This window comes from Myotis lucifugus, unplaced genomic scaffold (assembly GCF_000147115.1).
Source record: "Myotis lucifugus unplaced genomic scaffold, Myoluc2.0 scaffold_7, whole genome shotgun sequence".
Taxonomy (NCBI): Eukaryota; Metazoa; Chordata; class Mammalia; order Chiroptera; family Vespertilionidae; genus Myotis; species Myotis lucifugus.
The window spans coordinates 8,779,924-8,797,119 of NW_005871055.1; the positions used below are offsets into that span (position 1 = coordinate 8,779,924).

General features: G+C 39.3%; 1 protein-coding gene across 3 annotated transcripts; it reads left to right on the forward strand.

The window, feature by feature from the left end:
• Nucleotides 1–2,567: 2,567 nt before the first annotated feature.
• Nucleotides 2,568–16,853, forward strand: TRIM13 (tripartite motif containing 13). Of its 3 annotated transcripts, none has more exons than XM_023748696.1 (3): nucleotides 2,568–2,622; nucleotides 3,289–3,362; nucleotides 15,612–16,853. In XM_023748696.1, exon 3 carries the CDS (start codon nucleotides 15,618–15,620, stop codon nucleotides 16,836–16,838), a length of 1,221 nt encoding a protein of 406 aa, XP_023604464.1. In that variant the 5' UTR covers nucleotides 2,568–2,622; nucleotides 3,289–3,362; nucleotides 15,612–15,617; the 3' UTR covers nucleotides 16,839–16,853. The 3 variants fall into 3 exon arrangements, with proteins under 3 accessions (XP_023604464.1, XP_006083616.1, XP_023604460.1); XM_006083554.3 differs by lacking the exon at nucleotides 2,568–2,622 and adding an exon at nucleotides 2,658–2,676; XM_023748692.1 differs by lacking the exons at nucleotides 2,568–2,622; nucleotides 3,289–3,362 and adding an exon at nucleotides 14,511–14,647.
• Nucleotides 16,854–17,196: the final 343 nt, after the last annotated feature.

Consider the following 17,196-nt stretch of genomic DNA (forward strand, 5'->3'; position numbering starts at 1 on the left):
TCACAAATAACAGAAAGAAATAAGACTATATCCATAGTCTTATTACTGTGCCGATGCATTAATTCCAATCTTTAGTTGTTAGTTCACTTATGTGAGGACCAGTCAATAGAAGGAAATTCCAGTGTGACAGAATTTTGACAATCGCTCAGTGTTATCTCTGACAGGATCTAGTGACATTGTGCTCTTCCAGGAAGGATGTACGCTGTGCATATGTTTTAATCGGGCCCACCGTTACTCTCTTTTCTAGTTATACTATATGTGAGATTCCCTGACTGATATTTTTTTTAGGATCATGGGAAGAGAGAGAGCCCCGTCTTCCTTCCTTATTTTTCTATACTTAGGAGTTTAAATATATAATGTTCTCTTAGTAATTTTTTAAAAAACAATCTAGAGGGTTAGAAACATCGACGAGAGAGAAACACCGATCAGCTGCCTCTTGCACACCCCCTCCTGGGGATGTGCCCGCAACCAAGGCACATGCCCTTGACCGGAATCGAACCTGGGACCCTTCAGTCCGCAGGCCGACGCTCCATCCACTGAGCCAAACCGGTTAGGGCAAGATATTTAAAATGTTTCTATAAATCAGCCTTTAAAAATAATACTAATATAGGAGACTGGGGTGCAGTTTTTATTGGCACTGACAGTTACTGTGCTATAGAAAGAACCTAAACCTGGAACCTGACTTTAGCTCTGCCTCTTATTTACTTCAGAGAACTCCCTTCATCCCTTTCTTCATCTATAGAATGAGGATAATTTCCACTCCACAGTGTTCTTATGAAGATTAAATGACATAAATATAGCAATGTTCTAGAAAGACAAAATTTGATTTAAGGGACCTTGGGCATGGTGAGGAACTGGACATCTCAGAATAGTAGGGAGGTGCTTTTTATGGGGTTTGAGCAAAACATTTATTAGTCATGAGGCTCAAATTCTATGTATGGTAGGCCTCAAATACCTTTCTCCCAAATTCTAAGCCCAGACTTCCCCACCTGGGTGAACTCAACCCCAGGGCATATTCTGTGACTTTTTTGTCCTTGTTTCACTTCCCCCAGACTATAAAATTTGGAGAAGCCATTCCTTCATCTTTACATCCTTCTTATAACTGCTCATTGGTTAATTGCTTAATGTGTTTATAGTAGACTAGAGGCCCGGTGCATGAATTCATGCATGGGTGGGGTCGCTTGGCCTGCCCAGGGATTGAGGCCTATTGGGGGGCTGGCCAGGGGCATGGACCCCGGGAGGTTGGCTGGCTGGCCCCCCAATCGTGGCCTATTTGGGGGGCTGGCCGGCAGCGGGGAGGGACCGTGGGAGGTTGGCTGTGGGAGTGAACTGACCACCAGGGGGCAGCTCTGCATTGAGCATTTGCCCCCTGGTGGTCAGTGCACATCATAGCTACCGGTCGGTTGACTTGTCGTTCCAGGTGTTTGGTTGTCTGGTTGCTTAGGCTTTTACTGGTATGTTTCTAGACTAGAGGCCTGGTACACAAATTTGTGCACCAGTGGGGTCCCTTGGCCTGGCCTGTGGGATCGGGCCGAAACCGACTCTCCGACATCCCCCTAAGGGTCCCAGATTTCGAGAGGGTGCAGGCCAGGCCAAGGGACCCCCACTGGTGCACAATCGGGGCCAGGGAGGGACATGGGAGGTTGGCCAGCTGGGAAGGGACAGAGGGAGGGCTCCAGGGGTATCCGGCCCATCTTGCTCAGTCCTGATTGGTTGGACCCCAGCAGCAAGCTAACCCACCCCGATCAGAGCGTCTGCCCTCTGGTGGTCAGTGCACATCATAGCAAGCAGTTGAATGGTCTTAGCATATCATTAGCATATTACGCTTTGCTTGGTTGAACGGACACTTAGCATATTAGGCTTTTATTATATAGGATAAGGTCCTTACACAGAGAGCTGCACATCAGAACAGTGAGTTAGATTAGCAACTGAAAAGCCATTAGTGGCTCATTAAGTTAAAGCCAATTTTAAGTTCCTCCTTCTCTCTGAAGGAAAGAGCAGTGGTGTTTTTCCTGAATGAAATCTTAAATAGAATCGGCGCCGCTTAGTGTTCAGCTTAAAGCCTGCAAAGATACAGGTGCAAGGTTGGGTGTGGGGACAACAGTTCACTTTGGTTGTGCTCCGGCTGGAACCCCCTGGCTTTGGTCCCAACAGGAGTGCCCGGCCCAGGCCCACCCGCCCGGTTGTGGGGTGCGAGGCAGTCAGCTGTCTTCCGACCCGCAGGCCGCTGTGGCCGGGCTTCTGGTCTTGAGAGATGCAGATGAAGTGGTGTGAAGGGTTGGGCTTTTTTTTTGTTCCTTAAAATGCAACGAACAAAAAAAAAGTACAACAATCCAAACCCAACCATCTTGCTGCACGCTGGCTTCCCGGCTGGCTCCCCAAGACTGCAACGCCGCCCGCGTCCGCGCGCTCTGGGCGGGGGCCCCCTCTCCGCCCCGCCGGCCGTTCCCTGACGCCGCGCGCCCCGCCCGCTGCGGGCTCGGCGCTCCCGGGCGCGCGCAGCCCCCGGGGAGGGAGCGCCGCTCGGGACCCTCCCCTCTCCCAGGAGTGCAGCGGCGGAGGCGGTTGGAGGCGCCGGAAGGACTCCTGCCTCCCCTCACCCTCTCCTTCTCCCTGGGAAAGGCAAGACGCGGGAGGCGGAACAAAGGCGAATCCCGACCCGGGAGGCGGACCGAGGTGCCGGGGGAGGAGGGCGGCCGGGCGGGCCCGATAGGCCCCACGAGTCCATTTTGCAGCCGGGAGCTGGGCGGGCCGCGCGGCTCCAGCCAGGGCCCCTTCCGTCCCCCGGAGGTGCTAGCTAAGTGCCACCCGCCGCGCTCCTCTCGGGGAATACGAGGTGGTCCCAGAGGTGCTGCCAGGGTGGGGGCTCGTTCTGGCGGGGCAGGCACCTGCGGGGGGAGCGGGGGGCTGGCCGAGAGCTCGGGGAGAGTCCAGTCCAGCAGCGCGGCGGGAACCTGCGGGGCCGGGGACCGCGGGTGGGGAGGAGCGGCGAGCGGTGGGTGGCCCGGGGCGGTGTGGATCTCCAGGAGGCCTGCTCCGCTACCGAGCTTGCTCGGCTCCATTGCCAGCACCTCCCTATCGCCTGGAAAAGAGAAGGCGACCGTGAACCAGAACCGAGAAGCTTCTTAATACAGAAATCTCCAGCCTCCCCCCCATGCTCCTGGCTTTCACCAGGTCTTAGCAGACTGGTTTTGTTTGTGGGGGACAATTGAAAAAAACTGATGGTTAAGACTAAGAATCCTGTGCGAATTAATGCCTAACACCCTCTTCTTTGTTCTTTCTTTGCAGTAGCCTCCTTTGATTGTCAGTCACAACCTGGGAGATAGTAACCCAGAAGAATACACCTGCTTGCAGGGACAGAGGTAAACTACAATACATTTCCCTACATAAAAAAAAAAAAAAGAAAAGAAAAACTCCCATTTTCTTTAGGCCCAGAACCTTTTAAAATTGTGTAAGATGTACCCTCATGGGTGACTTTTGTCTTTAAATATTTTATCAAACCTAAAAAAAAAAAAAATATTCCAGATTTGGAAATTCTTTATGTGGCAATTGCCTGAAATGTGTTATAATCCAGAAGTTTATATTGCAGTGGAAAAGGGAGGCTTCAGCAGCATTTTGCTTTTTTATAAGTTTTTTTTCCTTCTATGCCATGCTGCTAGAACTTGTACAACAGAGCTTGAATTTTCTGACTATATAATAGATATTTTAAAAGCAGAATTTCATTTACATAGGCACTCACTCCCTTTGGTAGAATTTGATGTAGCTGTTGATGAACAGGTTATACTTATCTTGCACAATGAGAAGATACATTTCTTCAGGCTTTCCCATCTTTCCCTAAAAATACCATCTTTTTTTGCACCAGCTGATGTACTAAACCTCCCTGCTAAGTCTTTCCATAACGTACCAGATTATTCTCTTCATTTTCTACATTTATGATAGGTTGGTTACCTTGCTTTACTTCTGCTACAGCTTTTGTTCAGATATGCCCATTTCCATGATATTGCTTTGTAGCTGTTATCCTATGTAATACTTTCTATGCTCTCCCTTGAAATTACAGTTCAAGAGTCCACCTCTATTTTAGGAACATTCTTGGGTAATACACTCATGCTCGAACATAATGCTTTAAATGTATTTACAGTGTTTGTAAACATATGTAATTAAACTTCTATATTTATATAGTTTAGCAGTTTACAAGATTGTCACTTAATCTTTCCAAGAACATTATGGAGGTACTATAAAAATCCTTACTCTGTGAAGGGTAAAACAGGTAGTTAAACCAGAGGTGGGGAAGCTTTTTTCTGCCAAGGGACATTAGGATATTTATAACATCATTCGTGGGCCATACAAAATTATCAATTTAAAATGAGCTTGTTATATTTGGTCAAACTTTTAATTAACCCACCCCTAATGCCTTGGCAGGACCAGACCAAATGGTTTTTCTGGCCTTATATGGCTCTCGGGCCAGATGTTCCCCACCCCTGATAAACCTATGTATTTAGAAGCAGGTTCAATGTTCTTTCCCCTTTGCTGGGGAACCTGTTACAACCTAAATTGTAAAAGTCATAGAATTTTATAAGGGATTTAGAGAGCCCATGATTAAACTTCTCCATTTTATTAATGAGGGTACTAAATTCTTGACCTACTTCTTGGATAGTTCTAAGATGTAAGAATTGGAAAACTTAGATCCTGTGCCTAGCTTGCTGAGTATGATTGAGAAATCTGGGGATGGGGGGAAAGGAGGTATCCCTTTTTTCACTTTGCTTAGTTAGATGATCTCCAAGGTGTTTTTAATCTCAGTACTTCTATTTTATTCCTTCCCCATAACATTTATATTTCGTATATATATCTGTAATACACAGACACATACTAATAGTAACTGCCATAACTGTTTTATATTTTAAACTTGGATAGATATGGTAAAGTATACCTTGTTTTTTTATTAAGCTCTGTAAGTATGGCTCTGTTGTAAGGTCAGGAACTGTATGGAGAGGTGGGGCACTCCCATCTCTTTGGTTAGAGTCCATAAAGTGGTGTACCCTTTCTCGAGGGAATCTTGGCAGTCTTTTCAAGAGCCTTAAAAATGTTCCTAATCTTTGAGCCACCCAACAATACACTTAAAGGAATTGTCTAAGGAAATAATCAGAGCTATGTACCAAGACTTTTCTACAAGATGTGCATTTAAGTGTTGTAATACCAGAAAAATAACCAATAAGAGCATATTCATAGGTACACTAGCATGTTTTAGAAGGATATATAGTGATGGGAGAAATGCATATGATAAAATAAGAGAAAAATTTGTGTTATGCCACCAGTTTTGTTAATATGTGTATGTGTACAAACACACAAGATTGGAAGAAATATGCCAAAATAATACTAGAAGAAATGTACCAAAATAATAATAGTGGTTATTTCTTGCTAATTTAATTATGAATGATTGTCTCCTGTATTTTAAGAAAGACATAAAAGCTAATTGCATGGTGGTACATCTACACAATGGAATACTATGCTGCTGTAAAAAAGAAGGAATTCTTACCATTTGCAACAGCATGGATGGAACTGGAGAGCATTATGCTAAGTGAAATAAGCCAGTCAATGAAAGAAAAATACCACATGATCTCACTCATTTATGGATAATAAAGACCATTATAAACTGATGAACAAAAATAGATACAGAGGCAAAGTAGCATCGAACAGACTGTCAAACTACGGCGGGAAGGCTGGGGAGGGTTGAGGGCGGGGGAGGTAAGAGATCAACTGAAGGACTTGTATGCATGCATATAAGCATAACCATTGGACACAAGACACTAGGGGGCAGGAGAGGCCGGGGGAAGGTTAAGGGGGGGAAAAAAAAAAGGAGACATATGTACTACTCTTTGCAATATTTTAAGCAATAAAACAAAATTAAAAATAAAAATAAATAAATGAAAAAAAAAAGCTAATTGCATGGATAGACTCTCCAAACTTCAGTATGGTGTCAACTTTCTATGTCTTTTTTATAAGGCATTAATCATACCTTTAGAGCAGGGCTGTGGAATGGCCTGCCCATGGGCCACATGGCCCATGAAATCATTTGGTCTGGCCCTGCCAAGGTATTATGAGTAAGTTAATTAAATGTTTGACCAAATATAACAGGCTAATTTTTAAGTTGACAATTCTGTATGGCCTGTGAATGATGTTATAAATATCCAAATGACCCTTGGCAGAAAAAGGTCCCAACCCTGTTTTAGAGTAACAGTATCTTTGTAAATGTGCTATATTTCTGGATTAGGGCAAGAATTGACTTTTGATTTTTATTTAATCTTTACAAATATCATTAGAACGTTGGACTGTCCATTTTTGTTATTCATAAAAGACACTGCCATTGTCATTACTTTGGGCTGGTACTAGATAATTAGAATAGCACTAGAATAGATTGCTATACCCACCTCTTACTACAGTTAAACAAATACAAGTGAACTTTGACATACAGAATAGTTATATTCAAGTTAAGCCTTCTATAAAGCAAATTCCTATAACATGAACTCCTTTTTCCTCCCATTTAAAGATATGTTTTTATTGATTTCAGAGAGAAGAAGGGAGAGGGAGAGAGAGATAGAAACATCAATGATGAGAAAGATTCATTGATTGACTGCCGCTTGCATGCCCCATACTTGGGATTGAGCCTGCAACCCGGGCAGGTGCCCTGACCGGAAATCAAACTATGACCTCCTGGTTCATGGGTCAGTGCTCAACCTCTGAGCCACACTGGCCAGGCAACATGAACTCTTTTAAATTAACTTCATTATAGATGTAAATACATACATTTTTAAGGAAAGGCTGAATTGAAAATTTTTGCTGATAATTTAAATTACTGTATTTTCTGTGGCATAAGCATGGAGTGCCAACATGCATAATATAGCCAACCTAAAAATTGCTTAAAGTTTAGCACCATTAGCTTTCAACTTGATATATGCTGTAGAATAAGATGTGTATATCATTCTACACTGAACAAATGGAACATTGTTCATACCAATTACATTTCCAATAGTCATCTCAGAAATAAGTTCTTATTAGTTGGTAGGTGGTACTTATCAGTAATGTACTAAATGCCTATTTTCACTTGGTGCAGTGAATAATTTTGTCTAATAAATCTAGTTAGTTGTCTATTGAATGCTAGACTTTGGCAGCACTTTCTGAAAACTGGAATTAACCTCAAATACAGAGTTAGTTGATATAATCTTTTAATAGGTACCAACCTGTTGGGATAATAATTTAGGTCAATGATTGCCAAGTTTATGGCTGTAAAGAAGACAATTTGTTTTAGGGATAAGAATTTGCCACCTTCATATAAACCTGTTTTTCTGGGAGAAAAACCAGACATTTCTGGTTCTTATAACTTTTGCAGAAGTCAGTAGTTGGAACTTAAATTAACTTGATTTGAACTATTAACAGGTAAAGATAAATATCTGGGTATGGTTGGTACCAGAATAGGAGAATAATTTAGTCTGTATGTATATTTCCCTGTAATTCAGACACACAGTTTATTCAAATTGATTTCATCTCAGTGGGAGAGAATGGGATTCAACACCATTTGGAGTCCATATACATTTTTCAGTAGTTGTACATAAATGGGATAATGATATCTACTGGGTATCTTAAAACCCTACTGATTTAATACTGCAGACTTACAGGATTATCTATCTATCTATATATAAAAGCCCAGCAACCATTATGGTGGAACGACCAGACAACCAGAATGACCGGTTGCTATGACATGCACTGACTACCAGGGGGCAGACGCTCAATGCAGGAGCTGCCCCCTGGTGGTCACTACGCTCCCACAGCAGGAACGCTGCTCAACCAGAAGCCAGGCTCACGGCTGGCGAACGCAGTGGCAGTGGTGGGAGCCTCTCCCTCCTCCGGGACAGTGCTAAGGAGCTGTGAGCCAAGCTGTAAGAAGCAAGCAGGCAGGCAGTTAGGAGCAAGGGGTCCCGGATTGTGAGAGGGATGTCCCAGATTGCAAGAGGGTGCAAGCCAGGCTGAGGGACACCTCCCCTCCCCCATGCATAAATTTTGTGTATCGGGCCTCTAGTAGAATAATATCTTGGGTAATTATCAGGTGTCACAGGGAAAAGTAAAAAAGGAAAAGAAAGATGAAAAGGGTGGGGAATAAGAAAAGAATAAGAGGAAACCAGAGATTTTACTCATTGAAACAAGTATGAAGAAGATGAGTTAAAAGAAGAATAAACAAAGGAAAGAGCCAAGGTGAAATAGTGGTACATATAAGAGAATGAAGAAAAGAGAAAAAAAAAAACCACCCAGTTTTTCTGAGTGGTCTGTACTAGTTAGGTAATAACCTGGACTTTTGTATTTGAGAATATAACCTTAGTCCAAAAACTGAAAACTGAACTTTCTGAGTAGGTGGGCCTTCCAAGCTGGTGGACCTTCTGTACTAGCTTCATTTTGCCTTGCTTACTAGGAATCTGATTAGAAATATCTGGAGGGAAATTTCTAATTAGTCTTATATGGATTCATAGTTAACTTTTGTTTTGTGTTTGCAAAAGCTACATAACAATTACATAAGCTATTTTATTTATTATTTTTTATCCTCACCCAAGGATATGTTTATTGATTTTTTTTTAGAGAGACAGAGAGAGAGAAACATTGATCTGTTGCCTCCTGAATGTGCCCCAACTAGGGATTGTACCCACAACCTTTTTGGTGTATGGGATGATGCTCCAACCATCTGAGTCACCTGGCTGGGCAGATAAACTATTTTTAGACACAGAAATATGTGATATCTTAATTTTAATATTCTTTTTTTGAGATATTAGAAATCTTCATCTTACTCTGTCCTGTTTTGATTAAGTAAGTTATGAAATGGTCTGTAAAAGCCAGAATGAAGTGTAATAACACATTGATATAAAGTACTTAAAAACTTCGTAAATAATTTTCACATATTATTAGATACCTTTCAAAACAGTTGTACAATGAGGACAGAAACTAGTATGTGTAAATGTTTTTTTTTTTTCTTAAATATATTTTATTGATTTTTTTACAGAGAGGAAGGGAGAGGGATAGAGAGTTAGAAACGCTGATGAGAGAGAAACATCGATCAGCTGCCTCCTGCACACCCCCCACTGGGGATGTGCCCACAACCAAGGTACGTGCCCTTGACTGGAATCGAACCCGGGACCCTTCAGTCTGCAGGCCAATGCTCTATCTACTAAGCCAAACTGGTCAGGGCTATGTGTAAATGTTTTGTCAAAGGTCACAGACTGAGAGCCAGACAAGTATAGTATGTCAGTCTCCTCACAGACCTGTATTCAGAGATTCTGAATAATACATTTTTAAATTTATGAAATAATACTATTCCAGATTAAGCTCTTTGTGATGCTTAGCATATTTAATGTTTCTGAAGTTTTGCTTTTTTAGCTCAGTATGGTTTTCTTATAATTGGCCATCCTTTTTAGTTTTGTTCTCTTTTTGCCAACATTTTTCTTTTCATTTTACTTTATTGATATTTATTTTTTATTTTAAATATATTTTATTGATTTCAGAGAGGAAGGGAGAGGTAGAGAGAGATAAAAACATCAATGATGCGAGAGAATCATCAATCAGCTGCCTCCTGCACGCTCCCCTCTGGGGATCAAGCCTGCAAACCCGGGCATGTTCCCTGACCGGGAATCGAACTGAGACCTGGTTCATAGGTCCACCCTTAACCACCGCGCCATACTGGCCAGGCTGCTTTATTGGTTTTTGAGAGAGAGAAAGGGAGAAACATGGTTGCCTTCTGCATGCTCCCCCACCAGGGATCAAACCCGCAACCTGGTTTTGTGCCCTGACTGGGTATTGAACAAGCCACCTTTTGGTGTAACAGGACAACACTCCAACTGTACCACACCAGCCAGGGCTCTGCCAGCTTTTTATTGTGAAAATTTTCAAATATAAAGAAAAAAAAAATATCCTTACCTACATTCAATAATTATTTATTGGATCCTTATTAAGTTTCAAGAAAGCATTATTAATGGATCTCATATAAAATAGAATACACTATACTACTTGAAAATAAGCTTAATTAGTGTGCTTAGAGGAAGTGATTTATAAAAGAAAAAAAGGCGATCCCTTTTATTCTAAGCATTGTTCCAAGAGAAGATTGATATCTCAGTGTAGTAGAGCTTCTCATATTTAGTTTTGTCTGTAAACTCAATTTCAATATTTGTTATCTAGTTACTTGTTAGGTATTTGGATACTGCTTTGAAATTCTTGAATTCAAAGATGCCTCAAAAGAGAGTAGAAATTTGGTTTAAATCCGTAAGATAAGAAGTATAATATATTGGCTTTTCTTTTTGTTCTTAATGGGATTTGAAAAGAAATCATGGGTAATATTTTGAACAACTTCATATTGCTATCAACCAATGAAATTTAAAAGTTTATAGGGATGTTTCTTTTAATAAATAGGGTTTTTAAAAAAAATAACGCTTGCTTGCCCTAACGGTCCGTTTGGCTGAGTGGATAGAGTGTCAGCCTGTGGACTGAAGGGTCCCAGGTTCGATTCCGGTCAAGGGCATGTACCTTGGTTGTGGGCACATCCCCAGTAGGGGGTGTGCAGGAGGCAGCTCATTGATGTTTCTCTCTCATTGATGTTTCTAACTCTCTATCCCTCTCCCTTCCTCTCTGTAAAAAATCAATAAAATAATATTTTTAAAAAAATAACTTTCGCTTAATGAATAAATGAACACCTTTTGCATTGTAATAATTTTGGGTTGATCATTTAAAAACAAAGGACTTAAAAAAATAAATAAAAACAAAGGACTTGTAGGTGGGAGAAGTCTTAATACACACAGATTAGTTTTAATATCTATTTTATGGCTCCATTCCTTTGTAAGTATTAGCTTTTCCATTTTTAATGTTTTGTTTTATATTTATAGAGACTGTTGAAGCTATATCTATATAACCATTCCTGGTAGAATTGTTAATGTAGTTTTTGTAGTTTTCCTTCAGTGGATATACCTTGAAAATTTGCTTAAAACTAAATCTGTGGTTCTGTTGTACAACTGTGTATTTGTCAAAATTCATAGAACTGTACACCAAAGAGTGAATTTTACTTATATAAATGAAAAAGTATATTTAAACTATAAATATGTCAGGAAAACATAGTTGAAAGACAAAGAGGTGGTATATTCATTTACTTTCTTTGTTGCTATAAAACTTGGGAAATTTTTGCCCTGGTCAGTGTGGCTCAGTTGGTTGGTCCTGTACATCAAAAGGTTGCAGGTTTAATTCCCAGTCAAGGCACATACTTTTGTTGGGATGCATCCGGCTATGGGATTAATGTTTCTCCCTCCCCCTCTCCCTCTCTTTCTTCCTCTCTCTAAAAATCAATAAGCATGTCCTTGGGTGAAGATTTAAAAAATAAAAAAAAACTTGGTAAATATTTAATTGTTGGGAAAACAGATTTTGGTGCTTCCCAATTGAGACCTTTTGGTATTCAGAAACACAGTCAAAAAAAGAAATGAATCTTGGGAAACTTGGTTGCCTTTATACACATAATCTGACATTGGTTAAGTCGAAATTTATGACTGAACAATAATTTTGTTTATATAGTTTCTTGATGGTAGTAGAGCTTCTCTTCTCTATTAGGAAAATTAGCCCCCAAAAGAGGAGCTATGCGCTTTGGTTTCTTCAAAGGGGTAAGCTTTATTGATTTCTTCAGATTTTATGTGTTAGAAAATTCTAAATTTAAGAAAATTCTATAAATTCGTTTACTGTAAAGCATACTCTTCAGGTAATGAGACCAAAATCTTATTGTGTATTTTCATTTAAAACTTTTAGTTTTTACTCAGAGAGGAAGGGGGGAGGGAAAGTTGGGAGAGGGAGAAGGAGAGAGAAAGAGAAACATCCATTGGTTGCCTCCCTCATGCACCCTTTGGTGTATGGCACCACACTCCAACCAACAACCATACCGGACAGGGCTTCATTTAAAACTTTTGAGGCAGTAAACTTGCCATGGTTTTTTGGATTAGAATATTATGTCTCAGTTTTCTCTAAAAGTCAGCTATGGAAATGGTCACATAGTTTTGTCATAGAGACAGTTTTGAGTATAAAGCTAAGGGATGAGAAAGTAAAAGTATTTAAAGTGAATGAAAATAAGAATCTTTAAATTATAAACCGAAATTTGTATGCTATATTATTAAAAATGGAACAATAGGATCTATCAGAATTTTGATGCAATTTATAAAAAAGGGACTTTGCAAATAGTAATTTTTTTCCTCTGGTTCATTTTAAGAGTTGTAAGTTGATTATGGCTTTGAGATGACTTTATTATTTCTAAATTTTCCTCTGTGTGTCATTTTCTTTTTACTTTTGATCATACTTAATTGCCTTAAAATTCTTTTTGGCTCCTATTGCAGTATCCTCAGTTTTCTTCAAAGTTTCTCTTTGCTGTGGTTGCTCTTTTTCTCCTCCTCATCCCAACTTTGCATCCTTTTTTTTTTCTCTTTCTTATTTATTTAATATGCTTCAATAGGATTCTCTGGAAATATTAACCTTACAAGGATAAGTAAACCCTGCTACTTTCCTATTTCTACTATCTACTCCAAAATCTAGCCTTCGCATAGAATTCATAGGTGAAAGATGATAGTAGAAGTGATAAAGTATGGAACCAGGACTAGGATCGGAGGATATCCAAGTTTTCCCTCTCTGACTAGAGTCAGTGTTTTCAGCTAGCACACCAGTCTTCATAGCTATTCTCTTCCCAGTGCTTTTCAAAGGTTGTATGATTTGTCTCACAAAAGAGTTTTCCGAAAAATCAGCTCATCACACATTTGCCATATGACACTAAATTTGACAGAATAATCTTTGCTTTAGTTCTACATACTAGTATATTAGTATATCTTTCACAACTTAACATAAAACTATAAACTAATTAGCCTTGCAAGCTCAGCTTATCTTTTAAATACTATTTATCTTCTGGATTGTAACTCTTAAAATTACTGTTAAAAAATTATTTACTTATTTTTTATTATAAAATGGCCTTCTGAATATTAGACCCTTTTTTTATTACTTTGTGGTGGTAACATTATACATACATATATATGTGTGTGTATCCCTAACTAGAACTGAATGAGGACATATATAGCACTATTTAAAAATTTTAGGATAGAAGTTTTAAAATGTTCATATAAAAATAAATAAGCTTTGCATTGAGAAGCTTTTGTTTACATGTGTACAGTACAGTAGATATTTACTGTATTATAAATGAAAACAGAAAAATTTTAAGATATTAATTTAAATAACAAGATAAACCTATTACATGTTAACATAAATAATTTGTGAAAAACAACTTTTTTGAGACACATTTGTGAGAAGCGTGGCATTGGTTTACATATAGATCTCTTTAATGAATTATTATTTATTTATTATTATTTTTTAAATCCTTACCAGAGTAAGGATATTTTTTCCATTGATTTTTACAGCGAGTGGATGGGAGGGGGAGGGGAAGAGGGAGAAAGGGAGAGAGGAGAGAGAGAGAAACAATGATGTAAGAGAGACATCAATTGGTTGCCTCCCACATGCACTCCAACCAGAGGGGAGGGATCAAACCTGGAACCTGCAACCCAGGGTAGGTGCCCTTGACTGGGAATTGAACCTTGACCCTCGGGTGTGCAGGCCTATGCTTTAACCATTGAACCATTTGGGTGAATTACTGTTTAATAGAAAACATCTAGAGTCTTTTATCTGCCTCTGCTGTAGTAAGTTCTTTTGGCTGAAATAAACAAAGAAAATAAAATCTGGTCTTGCACAGATATGTAGATGGTGAGGGGAGGAATATTTTAATAGCCTTTTCTGATAATTGGGGATCTTTGCTTCTGTACCATAAGTCAACAAGCAGTAGTTTCTTAAAGGTTAAGTTACAGTATGGAATCTGAAATCATATTTTTTAATATATTTGGTCTTTTGCTCTTTTACCCATGCATAATTTGTAACATGCATTGATGATTGAACTTGTTCGTTCACTGTGTTGTGCAAATCTTGACATATTTTATCATATAGTAATCTTCCCACTAAAAAACCCCCACATTTATTATTATCACCACTTCTCTCACTAAAAGTCTTTAATTAACGGGAAGTTATCAAGCTCTTAAATGACAATGTTTTCCAAAGGTCTAGTTTTCATCCCAAAACTCAACTTTTATCATTGGGAAGAAATACTGTTTTTTCTCTTGAAGTGATAGGCTCATTTTATTCATTTTCAAGAAAATCTCTGCCAGATACCTAAATCGAAATGGCCATAGTTTTTTTTACTTGTTCTTTCAAGTAACAATGGTGTTCCATGACAAAAACAGCTGGTTCGTTTCAGCTTGCAACTCAGTCACATAAGCGTTTTTCCTCTAGGCAATTGTCTGCTGGTATGTGGCAGAAGTGCTGTGTGTTTACTTCCTATTTTATCATTAAAGGATCAAGATTTAATAAAATGAATACTTGTTACTGCTTCATCAAGAACATTCTTAAATGAAACTGGCTACCCCCAGTTTCATGTGGTGATGAGAGGAATACAGACTCAACAACACAGTTCAGTACTATGTGTTGCCTTGCTTGATTCCTGCTAAGTTTCCAGCAGCCTCACCATTGCTTTTGCAGTGCAGTGGTTAACATGGTGCCAAAAGCAAGTAACATCTCAGTATTATTATGAAAATCGTATTGACCTCATGGATGCCCTGAAAGAGTCTTAGTGATACCCAGGTTTCTGTCTACCACATTTTGAAAACTAATGCTACAAGATGGTTTTGATTACTGCTCTGCTATTTTTAAAAATGCATTTAATTATCTAAGGAAGAATGAATTACAACTCTCTCATTTTATGTCTTTACCTATCATTTTAATAATTGTAATTTTGCCTTTGAAATAGGAAAAATGCCATATTTATTTATATTTTTTATTGATTTCAGAGAGGAAGGGAGCGGGAGAGAGATAAAAACATCAACGATGAGAGAATCATTGACTGGCTGCCTCCTGTACTATCCCCTACTGGGGATTGAGCCCACAGCCCCGGCATGTGTCCTGACCAGAAATCAAACCTTGACCTCCTGGTTCATAGGTCGATGTTCAACCACTGAGCCACACTGGCCAGGCAAAAATGCCATTTTAAAATAAAAGTATGCATGAGAATACATGCTTGGCTTTATATTTCTGTGCTGCTTTCTTTTAAATAGCACATTTTATAATTGTGGGCCCAGACTAAAGAACTCATTCTACTCAGACACTGAGTAGCTTTGTTTCTGACAGCAGTAGTCAGCTCTCTGTTTTAAAACAATCACTTGGATGCTGCTGGCTCAACTTGCAGTTGTCCTAGTCCTAACCCTGTCAGCCAAAGACTTGTTGGAAAGCCCACACAAAGGCCTTGTGTACAGGGAGCCCTGCTAATAAGGAGTGTGTTCTAGTCCCAGCAGATTAAATCTGCTTTGGTGTGCATTCCCTTCCCAGATTTCTTACTTATTTCCTTTGTTTGCCCTGTTATTTCAGTGAAAGGTTATTTTTAATATATATGAATATAGTTTCTTGTAATTATTACATAGTGCAAGTGGAGGAGATTACTGGAATAAAATAAAATGTTTATTTTTCTATGGTAGGATGTGATGGAGCTGCTTGAAGAAGATCTTACGTGCCCAATCTGTTGCAGTCTGTTTGATGATCCTCGAGTTTTGCCTTGCTCTCACAACTTTTGCAAAAAATGCTTAGAAGGGATCTTAGAGGGGACTGGGCGGAACTCATTGTGGAGGTCATCTCCATTCAAGTGCCCCACATGCCGTAAGGAAACTTCAGCCTCTGGAGTCAATAGCCTGCAGGTTAATTACTCCCTGAAGGGTATTGTGGAGAAGTATAACAAGATCAAGATCTCTCCAAAAATGCCAGTGTGCAAAGGACACTTGGGGCAGCCTCTCAACATTTTCTGCCTGACTGATATGCAGCTGATCTGTGGAATCTGTGCTACACGTGGTGACCACACCAAACATGTCTTCTGTTCTATTGAAGATGCCTATGCTCAGGAAAGGGATGCCTTTGAGTCCCTCTTTCAGAGCTTTCAGACCTGGCGTCGGGGAGATGCTCTTTCTCGTTTGGATACCTTGGAAACTAACAAAAGGAAATCTCTACAGTTACTGACTAAAGATTCAGATAAAGTGAAGGAATTTTTTGAGAAGTTACAACACACATTAGATCAAAAGAAGAATGAAATCCTTTCTGACTTTGAGACCATGAAACTTGCAGTTATGCAAGCCTATGACCCAGAGATTAACAAACTCAACACCATCTTACAGGAACAACGAATGGCCTTTAACATTGCTGAGGCCTTCAAAGACGTGTCAGAACCAATCATATTTCTGCAACAGATGCAGGAATTCAGGGAAAAAATAAAAGTAATCAAGGAAACTCCTTTACCTCCCTCTAATTTGCCCACAAGCCCTTTAATGAAGAACTTTGATACCAGTCAGTGGGAAGACATAAAACTAGTAGATGTGGATAAACTTTCTTTGCCTCAAGACACTGGCATACTCATTGGCAAGATTCCCTGGAGCTTTTATAAGTTTGTAGTAGTCATTCTGCTTGGCCTTCTCATTTTCTTCGGTCCTACTATATTCTTAGAAAGGTCTTTATTTGATGAGTTCTCAAACTGGAAAGACCATCTTTCACACTTCAGTTCCTATCTGACTAAATCGCCTGATTTTGTAGAACAATCAGTTTTTTACTGGGAACAGGTGACAGATGGGTTTTTCATTTTCAGTGAAAGATTCAAGAATTTTACTTTGGTGGTCCTGAATAATGTGGCAGAATTTATGTGCAAATATAAACTATTATAAAATCTATTTTAAGTGCATAGTTCTCTTTTTTTTGTTAGACATTTGTTAGAGAACAGAGTGGTAGTTCAGATTTGGTCAAAGATTCCAGTCAGATACTTTCCTTCAAAAGTAATATCTTACATATGCCTTTCAAATTAGGTAGTATAAAGATAAAAGTGAAATTTAACTGTACAGTCCTGAACCCTCCTTTTTTAAAGAGTGCTTTTGAAATAAGTATCATACTCCCCAATATTGTGTTTATGCTATGTAAAAAGGGGAGGTGAGAGAGCACATGATGTAATATTGTATTGATGAGGTAATGTAATAGTGATTGAATCTAATAAAGACTACTCTTGTAAAGCAACTTTTTTTTTTTTAA